This window comes from Suncus etruscus, chromosome 1 (genome assembly GCF_024139225.1).
Source record: "Suncus etruscus isolate mSunEtr1 chromosome 1, mSunEtr1.pri.cur, whole genome shotgun sequence".
In the NCBI taxonomy this organism is placed as follows: Eukaryota; Metazoa; Chordata; class Mammalia; order Eulipotyphla; family Soricidae; genus Suncus; species Suncus etruscus.
Window position 1 is genome coordinate 15,317,578 of NC_064848.1, and position 17,197 is coordinate 15,334,774.

At 43.4% G+C, this 17,197-nt stretch overlaps 1 protein-coding gene and 3 non-coding genes across 4 annotated transcripts; 2 read left to right on the forward strand and 2 right to left on the reverse strand.

The window, feature by feature from the left end:
* The first annotated feature begins 8,726 nt into the window (after positions 1-8,726).
* On the forward strand, positions 8,727-8,798 carry TRNAC-GCA (transfer RNA cysteine (anticodon GCA)). The gene has a single exon. It is a non-coding gene; the product is annotated as a tRNA-Cys (tRNA).
* Positions 8,799-10,637: 1,839 nt separating this feature from the next.
* On the reverse strand, positions 10,638-11,921 carry LOC126018954 (tripartite motif-containing protein 59-like). Its single transcript, XM_049781381.1, has one exon. It carries the CDS (start codon positions 11,919-11,921, stop codon positions 10,638-10,640), a length of 1,284 nt encoding a protein of 427 aa, XP_049637338.1.
* Positions 11,922-14,812: 2,891 nt separating this feature from the next.
* On the forward strand, positions 14,813-14,884 carry TRNAC-GCA (transfer RNA cysteine (anticodon GCA)). The gene has a single exon. It is a non-coding gene; the product is annotated as a tRNA-Cys (tRNA).
* A 1,180-nt stretch (positions 14,885-16,064) lies between these two features.
* Positions 16,065-16,136, reverse strand: TRNAC-GCA (transfer RNA cysteine (anticodon GCA)). The gene has a single exon. It is a non-coding gene; the product is annotated as a tRNA-Cys (tRNA).
* Positions 16,137-17,197: the final 1,061 nt, after the last annotated feature.

The window sequence follows — 17,197 nt, forward strand, 5'->3', positions numbered from 1 at the left end:
CACCAGGGTGTCTCCCAGAGGACCTCTAGCCACATGCATACAGGATTCTGGGTGGTCTGTTACTCTGAGAACCTACAAGCCCATTGGAGAGATGACCACATTATGGAGGAGAAAGTCAGCAACCTTCTAGAAAAGACACAATCTTGCACCATTACCTGTGGTCCACATCAGAGAGGGATTCCACTTGTACAAACTCCACTTTTCTAGGGCTGTTCCTCTCCTGAAGAACTTTGTGTAGGGTCCCCAATAAGGAAGATACACCCTGATGATAGAGATAAGGGCTTCATGAATCCTGTCCTGGCTTCTCCTGAGATGCCATACATTGGTCTCTGACAAGTGCAGTGGGCTTAGATTGCAGGGTACACCCCCTTTGGCAAGAGACTGACTTCCCAGGAGCAGACATCCATCCTGGCCTGGAGAAGGGTGTTGGCTATCCTAAAGTGGGAGTTCCTTTCATTCTTCAGCATTTCCAGAGCAGCATCCTCAACTGGGGGGCCCAGTTTCAGGCAGGCTCACAGGCATGGCCATGCTGATGTAGTTCTGGCAAGTCCCTTGTTTTGCCTAACTTTATGAGTGCTGACCTCTGCCCAAAAGTCACACCTCTTGCATTCCAGGTGCCATTTCAGCTTTCCTAAGGACAAGCATTATGCCAAATTTGGACAGAAGAAGGGGAAGAAGAAGAGTGTGACCTTATTGCTACAGTCCAGTTCCCCACTTGGCCAGTTCTGTGGATCTGGGAATGATCTAAGCCCCTGAAAAAAACTCCCCTGCAGGGCACATGTGTGTTTGGAGAACCTAACACTATGGACAATACTCCCCAACTTCTTTCTTCTGTCCACATTTTTCTCATCATTTTATAAGCACCCCCCCAATATTTGATGATAAATTTTATTTCATAAAAATTCCTATAGTGGCTTCAGATTAGACTTCTGGAGGTGGGAATTAGGAATTGATTTAGGACCTGGGTTTGTTTTTTTTTTTTTTTTTAAATATTTTAGTTGTCATAGTTTAGGTAGCTAAAACATATTAAAGTTTATGGTGTTGATGTAGAAAGTTTTCATTTGAATGAATGCTAATATGTGTCACTGACTTGGACTGACCCTTCTTTTAGCACAGGGAAGGCACTTGTTAATTAACTTGCAGTTGTCTTCAGTGCTCTTAACCACCATTGAAGTTAAGAACTCAACCAGCAGGCCCGGAGAGATAGCACAGGAGATAGCACGGAGAGATAGCTTTGCCTTGCAAAGCAGCCGATCCAGGACCTAAGGTGGTTGGTTCGAAGCCTGGTGTCCCATATGGTCCCCATGCCTGCCAGGAGCTATTTCTGAGCATACAGCCAGGAGTAACCCCTGAGCACTGCCGGGTGTAAGCCCATAAACCAAAAAAAAAAAAAAGAAAAACCAAAAAAAAAAAAACTCAACACAGCTTGGCCTAGTTCTGGTATGTCAACACAGGTAAGGAGGATTGATTACATAGTTCAGTCAAAGAAGGTGGCATAGCTCAGGGGGTAGAGCATTTGACTGCAGATCAAGAGTTCCCTGATTCAGAATCTGGGTGCCCCCTACTTTTTTTTTTCTGGGTCACACTCAGTGACATTTCAGGGGTTACTTTTCGCTATGCACTCAGAAATCGCTCCTGGCTTGGGGGATCATATGGGATGAACCACAGTTCTTCCTAGGCTAAAGCGCCGGCAAGGGCAGACGCCTTGACCGCTCTGCACCACCACTCTGAGCCCCCACCTTCTACTTTTTGTCCCATTTCTAGTCTTGAAGTAGGATCTGTATTACCTGATCTCCCTAGGTCAGAATTCTGGGAAAAGAGCACCAAGTCCTAACCACCCAGTGCTTCAAGTGTAAACCCCACCTTCATTCAGAGATTTCCTTTAAGTTTACAGAGGCACAGGTCCTCTGTCTCCTCCGACTCCTATACATCTCAACTTGACCTTTCACAGGAGCTCAGATATTTCTAGATGCCTGAGATCCCATCTAGATCCCAGCTAGAAGAGTCTCAATATACTGTTGTGTGCTCCAGGGACTATGCCACTATGCCACCTGTATGGAACTGAGAGCAGAGGTGTGTATTCCCACACTGGGAGATTTTCTTGGTTTCCTGAGCACAAGCAACCTGGGCTGCACATTTGAGGCACTTGACTTTGGATCTGTGGCTCCCAAGTCTAAAGTACCCTTGGATCAACCTATCCCAGACTCTCAGGCCTAGCTGCTTCTCCCTGACCAGAAAAGTAGGATTTGGTGGACAAGGTGGGACAAACACCAAGGGGGTGAGAGTGAGGAGAAGACATTGGAGGAAGTCGTATGCTTTCACATGAAAACCAGCCTTATTCTCCCTGATGCTGTCTTTTCTCAGGGAAGAGTGTTTGGGCTCCAAAGAGGAAAAAGAAACTGGGATCACATTTTTAATCAAGGAGTAAGGAGTAAGAGGTAAGGAGCATCTGCCCAGAAGGGACTGCTATGACAATAAGAGTTGGAAATGGTTATTGTAGACAATAATTGGGAATTGAAAGGAAATAAAGTGATATGTATGGTATCCCTTTGCAATAGTATTACAAACCACAGTGCCTAAAAGGAAAAAAAGGAGCGGGGGAGGAAAATTTTCTGCCACAGATGAAGGCTTAAGGGTTGGAATGGGAGGGTAAATTGAAAAAATTGGTGGTGGGAAATAAACACTGGTGAAGGGACCAAAACCCAACTCACTTTTTAACTTTGTATCTCACGGTGATTTAATTATTTTTAAGGGAGTATATGTTGGTGGCAAGTGGTAGGGCGTTTGCCTTGCATGCACAAACCTAGGATGGACCGGTGTTTGATCCCCCGGTGTCCCATCTGGTCCCACCAAACCAGGAACAATTTCTGAGCATATAGCCAGAAGTAATCCTTGAGCATTGCTGGATGTGGCCCCAAAACAAAAACAAAACACAAAAATAAGAAGTATATGTGGGCCAAAGCAATAGCACTAGTGAGGTAGAGTGGTTTGCCTTGCATGTAGCTGACCCAATTTGATCCCTGGCATCCCAAATGGTTCCTAGAGCCTTCCAGGAGTAGTTTTATGAGTGCAAAGCCAGGAGTAAACCCTGAGTACTGCTGGGGTGTGTATCCCCTCCAAAAAGGAACAAAAACAAAAACAAAAAAGGAGCATATGCCCTTAAAAACTCATCTTACTGCTATTATCTAACAGCAGTGATCTCGAATTTTCATATTACATCCAGAACAGAGTTGTTCCTTTCTTCTTCTTTTTCTTTCTTTCTTTTTCTTTCTTTCTTTCTTTCTTTCTTTCTTTCTTTCTTTCTTTCTTTTTCTTTCTTTCTTTCTTTATCTTTCTTTCTTTCTTTCTTAGTCTTTCTTTCTTTTCTTTCTTTCTTTCTTTCTTCTTTCTTTCTTTTCTTTCTTTCTTTCTTTCTTCTTTCTTTCTTTCTTTTCTTTCTTTTCTTTTTTTCTTTCTTTTTCTTTCTTTCTTTCTTCTTTTTTCTCTTTCTTTCTTTCTTTCTTTCTTTCTTTTCTTTTTCTTTCTTTTCTTTCTTTCTTTCTTTTTTCTTCTTTCTTTCTTTCTTCTTTCTTTCTTTTTCTTTCTCTTTCTTTCTTTCTTTCTTTCTTCTTTCTTTTTCTTCTTTCTTTCTTCTTTCTTTTTCTTTTCTTCTTCTTTCTTTCTTTCTTTCTTTCTTTCTTTCTTCTTTCTTTCTCTCTCTTTCTCTCTTTCTTCTTTCTTTCTCTCTTTCTCTCTTCTTTCTTTCTTTCTTTCTCTTTCTCTTTCTTTCTTTTTCTCTTTATTTTTTCTTTCTTTCTTTTTTTTTGGTTTTGGGGCCACACTGGGCGATGCTCAGGGGTTACTCCTGGCTGTCTGCTCAGAAATAGCTCCTGGCAGGCATGGGGACCATATGGGACACCGGATTCAAACCAACCACCTTTGGTCCTGGATCGGCTGCTTGCAAGGCAAACACCGCTGTGCTATCTCTCTGGGGCCCTGTTCCCTTATTTCTAATTGGCCCACGAAGCCTGCATTTCACAAATGGGAAGAATTTCTCCTCATTGACTTACTTGCACAACCCCTCTAACTAGACTTCATGTTCAGAGCCTAGAATCTTTGTGTGCAAAAATGATGACTTAGTCCCATGGAAGACTCTGAACTAAACCATCCTGTCCATCATATTATCTGCTATGGTGGCATGCTTGGGTGTTTTAAGGAAATAAAAACTCACAAGGAAGTTGAGTCAGAATGGTTGGGAGACCTGCCAAAGGACTCTGTGTTTAACAAGCTCCTCAGATGATCCCAATGAAAAGTCAAACTGGGTCCACCAACACTGCCTCATGTTATGAAATTGGAAAGGAGGCTCTAATTAAGAGACATTCTCAAGTGCACACACACACACACACACACACACACACACACACACACACACACACACACAAACCTGATTAATAATAGGTTAAGGACTGGATTCCATGGGGGCTTGTCTGAGACTCTCTCACTCACCCTAGGCAGTGCTTCTCAATTATTTTCTGTCATGCTCCCAGGAAGAAGACATTTTTGAGCCCCCCCCCCTGCGCAACTGTAAATAGTATTTTTATTAAAAAAAAACTTTAACCTGCAAAACAAAAATATATAAAATAATTTGAGCTGATTTTTTAATCAGAGGTGATGTCTGGATTAATGGCTACAATGAGCACGTTTTGCAATGCATAGCTTTTTGAAGCGGGGTTTGAAGCAGGACACAGCAACTCTCAGCTCCAGAGACATACAGAGACATAAATATAGGGCTTAGCTTGTTATGACAATGTTTGCCGAGGTCAAACGCGCCCCCCCTTTACGGAGCCTAACGCCCCCTCTGGGGGTTGTGCCCCACTATTTGAGAAGCACTGTCCTAGGATGAGGCACCACATAACTAGCTACTTTTTTTTTTCTCCTTTTTTTATTGTAAGAATTTATTCAAGAGACAAAATTGATTAACATAATGAAGTAAACTAACATAACATAATATAGTGACATAACATAACATATAATATAATTGATATAATAATAATACATCTAAGTCAAAGAAAGTTTCTGATTAAAAACATATTTTTTCCATAATGGCTTACCTATCTTTCACAGTAGTATTTTAGGTACATATTAACATTGAGTCAGGGGAATACCCATCACCAACTATGTCCTCCCCCATTCCAGTTCCCTTTCTACAACCCATATACCCCACCATCACCCCCCGGGCTGCTAGAGTAGGTGGACCCCTCTTTGTCTGGCTTACTATTAGTGATCACATATCTGTTTGGTCCTGGAACCCTCCCTTGTTTCCCCTTCTATTTAAGAGGCAGAGCTAGAAAAATCGAGGTATGTGGTTTTGTTTGAAGGCAAGAAAAGCAATAGAATGGGGTACAAAATAAGAGGAAAAAAAAAGAAGTCAGGGGCCAGAGAGATGGCATGGAGGTAAGGCGTTTACCTTTCATGCAGAAGGTCATCGGTTCGAATCCTGGCGTCCCATATGGTCCCCCGTGCCTGCCAGGAGCAGTTTCTGAGCACAGAGCCAGGAAAAACCCTTGAGCACTGCCGGGTGTGACCCAAAAACCACAAAAAAAAAAAAAAAAAAAAAAGAAGTCAAAAGTCAAATACGCTGAAAATGGGCTGAGTCTCTCTAGAGGCTTCCAACCTCAGTTTGAGAGAGGATGTGAAAAAAGGTAATTGAAATACCACAACAATACAGAAAAAATTATCAAATTAAATAACCGGTGAGCACTACAGCAATAAAGACAGGCACCACACAATAGTCTTGGTTCTGAAATCAAATCATGCTCAAGTGCAAAAAGAAAGAGAAAGACAAGACAAAATAAAGTAAAACATAACTAGCTACTTTTATGGCTTCTGTGGAAAAACCCACAGGCGGGTACATCCTTATAGCAATGATGGGGGATGCTCTCAAGAAATGGCCAAACGATGCCTACATTTTATCTGGAAATCCCTGTGACCTATTTATGAGGGCTAGGAATATAAACCATAGACCTAACCCCAGGAAGGACAGCACAGTGAACTTTTAAAGGGCATTGAAGAGAGGGAGTGGAACAAATTTCCAAGCCATCTCCTAATGCCAAGTACCAAGTACATCAAAGATCTATAGTCAGTAGAGCAGCTTTACATCACAATGGGCATAGTCTGGCACCTCAGACCCATCAAACACAGCAATATTCATTCAAAACCCATATTCATAACCCATCAGAATCTTCACTCTTCATATTTGGAACTATGATTTGTATCATCATCATTCCAACCCTGAATTCCTCCCCCCCCCCCCCCAGGATCTGTGGCTTGTACTTCAGATCTGTACCACTTTTAGTGGCATATTCTACAGCTGTCATAGGCCACAGGTGCAAATCCAACCCCTGACGGCTATGGGCCCAAGGGTAAGTGGATTTGCTGAAACCATCACATCACAGAATGCAGTCCCTGCGTCTTCACACAGGGAAGCATCAGTCTTCTGCCCCTCTGGTTTCCTTCCTCCACTTCCTAGTCAGAGTCGGGCTTTAGCCCGTGAACAAAATTGATCAATGTGGCAGTTGTGCTTCAGTGATGACCTCACTACTGTGGTCTATTGATTAGGGATGAAGATGGGTAGGAACAGACACAAAAGGCAGATGATGCCATACGGGATGGACAGGTGGGTGGTGCAGCCCTTTGGGGTTATTTCAGAAGTGATATATGGATTCAATGAAACTTGGGACTGATTTTGTGCATCAAGTAACTGAAATCCATCAAGTGACTGAAATCAACAGCCATCACCAGGGAATAAACTACAACACCAAGGACAAGTCATAGAATGGGCATGAGGCCAGAGGAAAAGATAGATCCTGAGTACTATGGGGCAAAGAGTCTTAAATGATTTTGTTATTATAAATAATAAATAGCATTACAGTAGCTATTATTATATAGATAGTATTATAATTGTAAGGTGAACCCTTCCCCCTAACTTCTTTTTCCCTAACCTCTTCTTTTGGTACGTAAAAGCCCACCTGGATTACAAGGACCTTCCCCCACCTTAGTGGGTGGGGTTCTGGAAAATAAAGGAGTCTGCCCTGGGTGGGGGGGGAGAGCCAGAGCTCGTCAGAGAAAGCACATGGAAGGTAGGCACATGGCACAGAGACTACACATGGCAGAGAAAGGCCATGAGAAAATAAAGCGAGCTGACTCCAATGAATATCTTTTCTGACTGCTTGGTGTATTATTTCTCTGCCACTACCCTGCTTCATCAGACCTGTCAGCCTAAGACATTAGAAACACAACAAGGTGCCTGGGGCAGCCTCACCCAACTCATGCTCTTAAGTTTTTAATTTTGCCTCTACAATAACTACTATCTTTTGGCTGACCAGCACCAAGTGGGGGGAGAGGAAGGGAGGGAGGGAGAGAGGGAGGGAGGGAGAGGGGGAGGGGGAGAGAGAGAGAGAGAGAGAGAGGAGAAAAGTATATTTCATGCATTTCTTCTATATTTCTAGTTATGACCAGGCAGCTGCCACACTACAGAGAACAGGACATGAAGCATTAAAGATCTGAGAGTCCTCTCCCAGTAAAAAAAACTATATTAAAATGTTTATGATCTTATTAAAGGTTGTGGGAAATTTTTTACTGAAAGAGAATGAAGCCATTGAAACATAAAGTGATAAATTTCAGGAAAAATGAAAAGGTCTTTCACAACCTTTCATTTTAATTAGTGCTCGTAGTGCATATTAAATGATAATCCAAGAAACACAAAAAATAACCAAATATTGAGATTGGGAAAAAGATATATGAGTGAAAAATATTAATTCTAGGTAGTGGAGAGATAGTATAGAAGTAGGGTCCTTGCTTTGCATGTGGCTAACCCAGGTATAATTTGCAGCATCTCATATGGTCCCCTGAGCACCACGAGGAGTGATTCCTGAGTGCAGAGTCAAAAGCAACCCCTAAGGGGCCGGGCGGTGGCGCTGGAGGTAAGGTGCCTGCCTTGCCTGCGCTAGCCTAGGACGGACCGGACCGCGGTTCGATCCCCCGGTGTCCATATGGTCCCCCAAGAAGCCAGGAGCAATTTCTGAGCGCATAGCCAGGAGTAACCCCTGAGCGTCACAGGGTGTGGCCCAAAAAACAAAAAAAAAAAAAAAAAAAAAAAAAGCAACCCCTAAGCAGTGCTGGGTATGGACCAAAACTTTAAAAATATTCATTCTAAAATAAATAATAAAAATGTAGATACTGTTCTAACATGTTATTTTAGAGCAAATTATGAGATGTTCAGTTATTTTAAATCATGAAGAAAAATAGACTAGAAGAAACACACAACATGATTATTTGAGGGGGAAAAGGAACATGAAGCAGAGAACTGAATTTTTAATAACTTGAAACAATCTAGACTTTAAAAAATATTTTAGAGCTAAGAGGATTTCTAAGAGGGTTAGTCAGAGTTTTTTTCAGGATGGAGGTCTGGGCTTAAACCAACCCCAACATTACACAGCCAGGAGTGACTCCTGAGCACTCATCAAGACCAACCTCAGAGCACAGCCTGGTGACAGACAGAATGAAGTCAGGTGACAAGTAGCTATTTCTGTGAGGAATGGTAGTAGCAAATCTATGGGGAGTGTTTGGAGAATCACTTATGGTCCTTCCCACCTGGAGAGATGAATGGAAAGTTGCTCTGTGTAGTGAGAGATTGGAGTGTGTGTGACTTGAGTGAAAGGTGCTTATTAGGCCAACCTGACAGGTATGGGAGCATAGCTCAGGGGTAGAGCATTTGACTGCAGATTAAGAGGTCCCTGGTTCAAATCTGGGTGCTCCCTGCCATGTTGGTTTTTTGCTCACTTAAGTGCCTTTGCTTAAGAATGAGTGTACTGTGGCCCTACGTGGGTTTCACTCTTTTTCTTTTTAAATTTTTTATTATAACAGTAAATTACCAAATTGTTCATAATATAGTCATTCTAGTCATTAAATGTTCAAACATCAATCTCACCTCCAAAGTAACCTTCCCTCCACCAATGTCCACGATTTCCCACCCATCAGCCTAAACTGCCTCCATGCAGATACAAACAAATTTACTGCATATTGTTTGTTACAACACAAAGGCAAATGCAATTATTAAAACTTAGATCAACAAGAGTCAATTTTAAATAATTGTTCTATCTCTCCATAGTGTGACTAAAGTTAGTGTCTAAGGATTTACTGGGATGTGATTGGTGCTAGTTGAGCCTTCTGTGTTACTGATTAGGTTCCCTGAGCTTGGTAGATCTCTATGGAATTTTCCCATAAAATTTTCTGTGATATTATTAAACTGACACTATTATAAAATAATGAAGTGTTGAAGGGAAGAGAAGGACAGGGAAAGGCAGAGGACAAGAAAGGGCAGGGAAGAGCAGGGAAGGGAAGGGAAGGATTTATAGATCTGAAACAAATTTGATGATGTGGAAGTTTGATAAATTTATGTTGTGGAGCTGGGTTGTTTCTGTAGAAACAGCTGTGTTGCTTCTGGATTGTGTAGGGAGTGGCATTGGGCTGTTGTTCATTTAGAAAGAGAAGCCTGGGCCAGAGAGATAGCACAGTGGTGTTTGCCTTGCAAGCAGCCGAACAAGGACCTAAGGTGGTTGGTTTGAATCCCGGTGTCCCATATGGTCCCCCGTGCCTGCCAGGAGCTATTTCTGGAGCAGATAGCCAGGAGTAACCCCTTAGCACTGCCAGGTGTGGCCCAAAAACCAAGAGAGAGAGAGAGAGAGAGAGAGAGAGAGAGAGAGAGAGAGAGAGAGAGAGAGAGAGAGAGAGAGAGAGAGAGAGAGAGGAGAGGAGAGAGAGAGAGAGAGAGAGAGAGAGAGAGAGAGAGAGAGAGAGAGAGAGAGAAGCCTGCCATTTCCACAGAGATGATAGTCTGGACAGGGCTACCTAGGAAGATTCAACTACTATTATTTTCTTTTGGAGATTGGTGGAAGAGCCAGGAAGTTTTTCTGCCAGTAAGATGGCGGGTGTGCACAGGCTGCTGGTTTTTCAGTGAACTGGAGTGGGGCTGATAGGTTTATCCCAATCACATTCCAAATAAAAGGTTAGAGAGCTTTCAACCTTGTAGTCTTATTTCACTTGATAGGATTTAGCTCATATTATTTTATTTCAGTTGTGGAGCTGCTCCTGTTTCCATTGGGAGGTGCAATTGCTGTTCTTACTGCACGTCTGATTTCTTCAGATCCATGTGGAAGGTGAGATTACTACACCAAGCAACACAGTCCATCACATTCACAGGTCTGTATTCCACAGCTCCAACAACAGAACGAACATTTTCCACCCCCGCCTGAGACAGCCTCTCAGCATCCACAGACACATGGTAGCTCGCACTTAGAGAGGTTAAACGACCCCATCCCCACCACCATCACTACCCTGCTCTCTGATTACTCAATGATGCAAATGAGAGTTTGTGGAAATAACTAACCAGGTTATACTTGCCCTATACAAATGAAGGCTCTATGTACCAATCAATCAGAAAGCGTATGTAAAGAAGAGACTGGCTGTCCCCCCCCCCCCCATCGCAAATTTCTTGTTCACATAAACTTTAGGGTTGGGGTCCAAGAACTTCTATGTTTCTAGCCCTAGATCCTCACTCTGGTTAAGGTTGCGGTGAGGCTGAGGGTCAAAGTCTGTGCTCATAAATAAAGGTGGGTGAGGTGGCTGGATGGTACGTACTCCAGGCATGTATATCCAAGCAGGAATTTGGGATGCCTGCACAACCATGTGAATTGCTTCAGTAAATATAAAATGTGACACACGATATTCTTTAAATTATGCAGGCAGTTCGATACAGCTTGGTAAACAGATAAAGAGACTTTAGAGAAATACAGTGAAGTAATTTTATTTAAAAAGGTCATTATGTGCTGGTTAAAAAAGAGGATTGATAACAGTATCACTGAAATCATTGTGACAATAATAATATTTAGAATCTTAAAACGTTCAGCTTCTTTGACATTGTCATCCTTCTCAATCGGGGGATATGGCATCCTCCTGGAAGAAATCTTCATTTCGGGAACGAGCAGATGCTTGATTTGCTTAATTTCTGTTCTGCTCCAATCTTCCTTCAATACCTGGATAGCTCGTGGGTGGATATGGACAGTCAGGATTTGGAGCAGAGGCTTCTGCTTTAGCATCTGAACCCGATGGCGAACATGATCCACTTTCTCAAGAAACTCAAGGGGAGTTTCTTCCTGTAAAGATGTTGCCAAGGTGACTAACTCAAGCTGCTGCTCTTGCAACTCTCTCATTCTTTCGATTTCGGGCATATATATCTGACAAATCCTTTTGCTGACACCACAAAGGGCAGTCAGGAACAGCTTTTTCTTCTGTTCCAATACATCACTAAGCTCCTTGAAATACTGAAGAACGACTTCCTTATCCCTTTGGACCATCCTCTCCGAATTCAATTTCTGTTCTTCAAGCTTCTGAATCAGATGGCTGAGGCCTGTCCAGTGAGCATCACTCAACTGCTGCAGCAATTCCTTGGGTGTTTCCTTCTCCTTGAGGTAGGCGCTGTTGAGGTCATCTATTGGGTGGTTCTTATGCTGACCCATGGTGAGGCAATGCCCACAGACTAGCTTCTTATCCAGCAGACAGTAAACATTTAATGGTTGCCTGTAGTGTTCAGGGCAGGTGGCAATTTCCGAGTGATCTTCTTGCTGGTACTTCTCGATAATACCCTTTAATGCAAAATTAACCGGTAAAGAGTCTATGCCCGAGGGAGCAACCGCGGTCATGCTTCTGCAGCTAGGGCACTTGAGTGGGATCCGCAAAGGCCTCCATATGTAAAAGGGACTTGCTGCCCGAAGAATGCTTTCTAAGCAAGTCTTACAGAATGTGTGAGAGCATGGCAGTACACGAGGGTCTTCAAAAATACTGTAGCAAATGGGACATGTTAACTCATCCTCAAACTTGTGCATTTCCTACTCTTGTCGAGCTTCTGCTTTGAGGGCAGAATACACTCGATCTTCGCCAACTTTTCCAGCTTTATGTTTCTGAAAGGAAATGGCTAGTTCAGACTCACATCTCCGGGGACACAAGGCGGACAGTCCCGGTCCAAGGGGCGCTGGGCACTTGCGACGTGGACGCGAACCCGTCGGCAGCGTGTTCTGGACCCACTGCCTGGACGGTTCGAACCTTCACGTCGGACCAAACAGATCGTCACAATGGGCCTGTGTCCCCGCGTCCCGGGTCAGGCCGGGCAGGGAGACACCCCGCCCCGTTCAACGGGTGCCTCCAGGTGAGACAAGAGTCTCCCCTTGGGTCTCTCTGAACCCGCAGAGGACGCGCACCCCGCCGGCCCCAGCTGTCTGTGCCTGCTGTTGGGGAACCCTCGACCCCCAGACCCCGGACTCGGGGCAAGCCTGTCCCCCACGAAACGGCACCGCAGGAAGGAACTTCCAGGTAGGACAAGGCACGAGTCCCACCCAGCTCTCCACCTACATAGAAGCACACACTCTGACAGACACAGGCACCGAGCATTTTTTTCATGTGCTTGTTGGCCATCTGTTGGTCATCTTCAGAGAAATGTCTGTTCATTTCCTCTCCCCATTTTTGGATAGGTTTTTAGGTTTTATGGAATTAACCTTTTGGATAGCCTAGCTATCAAGGCAGGCTGGAGGGCAAAGGGTGGTGGTATGGGATGCACTCTGGCAATATTGGTGAAGGGAGGTTGACACTGTTGGTAGGATTGGCACTGATTCATTGTATGTCTGAAACCCAACTATAAAGGACTTTGCAAATTACAATGGTTTCAGTCAAATAACAGAAAAACTTAAATGTAACTGACACATAACATTATTTTATGTGTTCATTGTGATTTAATAAGTATATATATTGCAAATATATGTATATATAGCGTATATGTGTATATATAGTGTAAGGTTGGAACATTCATTATCACAGTTATAATTTTTCTTGTGATAAATTTCTTTAAGATTTATTCTCAGCAACTTTCAAAAATGCATTATATTATGGTTAGCAATAGTCATCATGCTGTATATTACATACTCTAAATTTACTTATCATTTTTTTTTCTGAGAAGAAGCAGTGTCTACCAAATAGTATTTAAATAGTATTTATAGGGATCTGGGATCACTTATAATTTTGTCTACAAGGCAGATATTTAATGCAAAGACCTGAGAAAGTGATGCTTCTTGAGCCCTACAATGCTGGAGCTTTTGTGGGAGACCCTAGCAGTTCTCTAAAGCCTCCAGCTCTGCACCCAGAAATGGAATCATGTGGTACCAGAGATAGAACTGGTGTTAGTTACAATTAAATCGTACCCCTGTACTTAAAAAAATGTTGGATGCAAACAATATAGATGAAACAACCCAAAGTGGTTGTTTCTGGTGGGTAAAGGAGAATGGGGAGAGAAGTATTGCATATAAGCTTTAAAAACAGTATTTAACTTCAATAATCATTGCACAAAGACTTTGATAAAGACAAAATTCCACAGCATTAGAGCACCACATCCTGAGAATAGAAGTTTGCTATGCATGAAGTGGTCATTGCAGCTCATAGTCCTCTGCTGGACCTCGAGTCTTGGGCTACCTGTACTCTGGGATCCCCATGAACTTCTCAGAAGGACCCCTTGATCCAGGACAATAAAGAAGTTTATCAATCCTCCGATGATGACGACCCCAATGGATCAATGTGCACACCTGTGCACATCTAGGACACAGTGGCAGGAGCTGTGTGATTGTTTCTTGGTGGTTGTATCAAAGAGACAGAGACATTATCCTGAAGGTCTCTCAGTTATAATGTCCCTGTCTCTGTAGGTGCTGAAACCAGCAATAAGTTGGAAAGAACAGATGCTGCTGTGAAGGGTGGAAGCCCCTGGGGATGATGCGGTTGGAGTTGGGGTAGTTTGTGGCGGGTAACTGCTTTGTCCTTCCATCTTGGACAAATGAGTGATCACTTGCTCTGTGCCATGGAAGCATGGGATGACTTTGGGATGAAGCTGATTATAAGACTCACCTGATGTGTGTGTAGGTTTAGCTCAGGGGTAAAGCATTTACTGCAGATCCAGAGGCCCCAGTTCAAATTTGGATTCCCTTGTTATATTGTTTCTCCAACACATACAAGTGGGGGCTCTCCTTTCCCTTGATGTCCCATTTCCTTTCTTTCATAATAGCAGGATACCCCATGCTGATTGGCTATCTTCCTACCCTCAGTTTCTCTCAGGGACTCAGCAGCATTCTCAAAGAGAAGCTGGAGCAGGAAGCATATTCTGGAAGCATGTCTGGCAGCTAGATTGCTGTAGATGAGGGACTCCCTTCCAGATCAATACAAACACCCTAAAGGCCATGTTCACCCTCTTTCTCAAATAAAGACTTTGGTGCAATGAAAGGTGAAATTGACCTGGGTGGGTGTGTAGCTTCAGCCCCACAAAGGAACACTTTCTGGGCCCTGCTGCACTCCCTAACCCTTACCTCAAAAGGCCCTCCATCCTGCTCAACTCCTGTCACAAGAAGACAAGAATGTGAATTCTACAAATCTGTTCTGGGAGCTCAGGATTGTGGTTCAAGTATTTTCTGACCTCACTTGAGACAGAGGAAAGATGGGTACAGCTAAGAGTTGGAATGATTTTAGAGCTCTGAGATAAACCAAATAGACACTGGAGGGTGGGTTTCAGAAACCCCTTGGCTGCTGCTGAGTCCTCACCCACCTTGAGAATAGGCTGCTGAGTGTCTACTCACTCTGAGATGCTCCTGGGACAGGTTTTGCAGCTTCAGACAGAGGGGAGGGGAGCAACCAGGTGAGAAGGACTCACAGGTAAAGGTGCTCATCAGGCTACATGTACACAGCAGGGGGCATAGCTCAGGGGTAGAGCATTTGACTGCAGATCAAGAGGTCCCCGGTTCAAATCCGGGTGCCCCCTCTTTTTTGGTATCTGAGTAACTCGCAGCTTTGGGGTCCTACTGATGGTCAGAGAACTGCGTTAAAGGCCTGTGGAGGACCCCAAGCCCAAGTTTAGACAGCAGTGTCCCTGATGTCTCTCTGTGTGGAGAGATTACATCAGCCTACTAGGCCTCTGAGACCTCCCCCTCCATAGAGGTTCCTCCCCTCCACAGAGTAGGTCTCAGGACCAATTAACTCTGGTCCCCCCACTGGGTTCTGACTCCCAGCAGGCAACACTGTGGCTGAAGGTGCTGCTCTTGGTGCACATTTGACTGTGTGGAAGGTGGGTTCAAGATTAGCACACCCAGAACCACGGGCCCTCACTCTCAGAGCTCTGTATTCCACAGTTCAAGTGACAGCACCGACACTTTCCACACCTACCTGAGACAGCCCCTCAGCACCCATAGATTCATGGTGTCCTGTGCTTACATTGGTTTAGAGACATTAATCATCTGTTCTCTGATTATTCACTCCTGATGTAAATGAATGTTTGTGGAAATAACCAACCAGATTGTACATCCATATGCAAAGGTGATGATGAGAAATTGACTTCAAGTTTGAAAAAGCATAACCTTGTTTGAAGAGTCACACAGCAGATGATTGTATGATATCATTGCACACCCTCTGGGCCTGCAAGGATTACTCTGAAGCCTCAGAGCCTGTGGTTCCACTGAGTAGAAGATAAATCCTACCTTGACCCCTCAGAATGCCTGGGTCAAAAGAAGGTAATGAAAGAAACATGATACACTGACAAAGTAATGTCCCTGGAAAACACAGCTCAGGTCAAATCCAAAGTGGCTTATAGGATGGACAGAGATGATAGACATGGTTGTTGGACTGACAGGCTGATGAGGCCCCTTGTTGTACAGAAGCTTCTGGAAAGGTTGCTGAAGATGGTCTCACTTTAGCTTCACACTTGGACTTGGGACATTTGCCCTGCCTTGTTTATCCTACATTCTGATGAAATATTCTGGGGTGCTGCCTGGGTAAAATGATGCTTCTGTGGGCCATTCAAATGTTTCTAGGCCACATTTGTGTAAAAACTATCTACTGCCATATCTTCACCATCAATGTTCCAGAAAACCAGGAATCTAGACCAGACTTTTCGATCAAAATTGGGGAGTAGAAGCAGAGGAACAAGTCTCAGAGGGGAAAAAATGAGGGGGCACCCGGATTTGAACCAGGGACCTCTTGATCTGCAGTCAAATGCTCTACCCCTGAGCTATGCCCCCACATCTATCAAATGGTCTAATGAACACCTTTCACTTCAGAGTCACTCCCACAGCCCCACAGCACAGAGCAAGTGTTCACTTGTATTTCCATGCTGGAAGGACCAAACAGTGATTCTCTACAAACTCCCCAACTCTAGCTGAAACATTTGCAGGACACCCCCCACACCCTTCAGGCAGCATCTTTTCTTTACCACTTGTCAATGTCTTCAGCACACAGTGGCACAGGAATGCTGGGAGACCTTTAGGGTAAATTTGTCTCTGCCTTTTTGATACATAAACCAAATGATTATCACACAGCTTCTACCACTCTGTCCTGCAATGCACAGATATCTATCTCTCCATCAGGACCATCATTATTGGAAGAATTTAAGTGGGGGGGGGGGTGATGAGCTTTTTTTCTGTCCTGGATCAGAGAGTAATTTGGAGAAGCTTATGGAGAGTCCAGGCTCTAGATCCAGTAAGAAACTATGAGCCTCAGTGATTTTCTTTTCCTGATGAGCCAAACTTCCACCTTCAGGATGTGGTGCTCTTTCTAATGATGTGGACTTTTCTCTTTATCCAAACCATCATTTGGGAAGGATGCAGGAGATCTTGGACCACACTCAGCAATGCTCAGAATTACTTTGAGCTTGATGCTCAGAGAAACAAAGTTCTTGGAATGAATTCATGCTTTCAGCATGTGAAGTAGACACTTGCCTTATAAGCTGTATCTCAATCTTACAATAATTTTAAGCTAATCTTCCCAAATATTATAATAGAAAATTAAACATTTTATATCTTGCTCCTGTCCCACCCAAACAACCATTTTGACTTCCCTTTTCTAAACTATCTACATGATATAAAATCATCTAGTCTCTCATTAGATGCTTTGATTAATCAGTATCTCGTAACATGCTCTAATTTATATAATAATGACATTGTTTACCTTTCTATCATTACTTTGAGATGAACATTGTAAGTCATGTGCCATTTCCTGTCTTATCTTGGGTTAGATTAGTTTCTATTTCTTGGGTAATCAAATTAATTAATATAAATTGATAGTACCCATTGAAATGATGAAT

What these genes read in the sequence shown, in the direction of transcription:
- LOC126018954 (XM_049781381.1), bottom strand. Translation starts at nt 11,921, where the DNA reads ATGCACAAGTTTGAGGATGAGTTAACATGTCCCATTTGCTACAGTATT.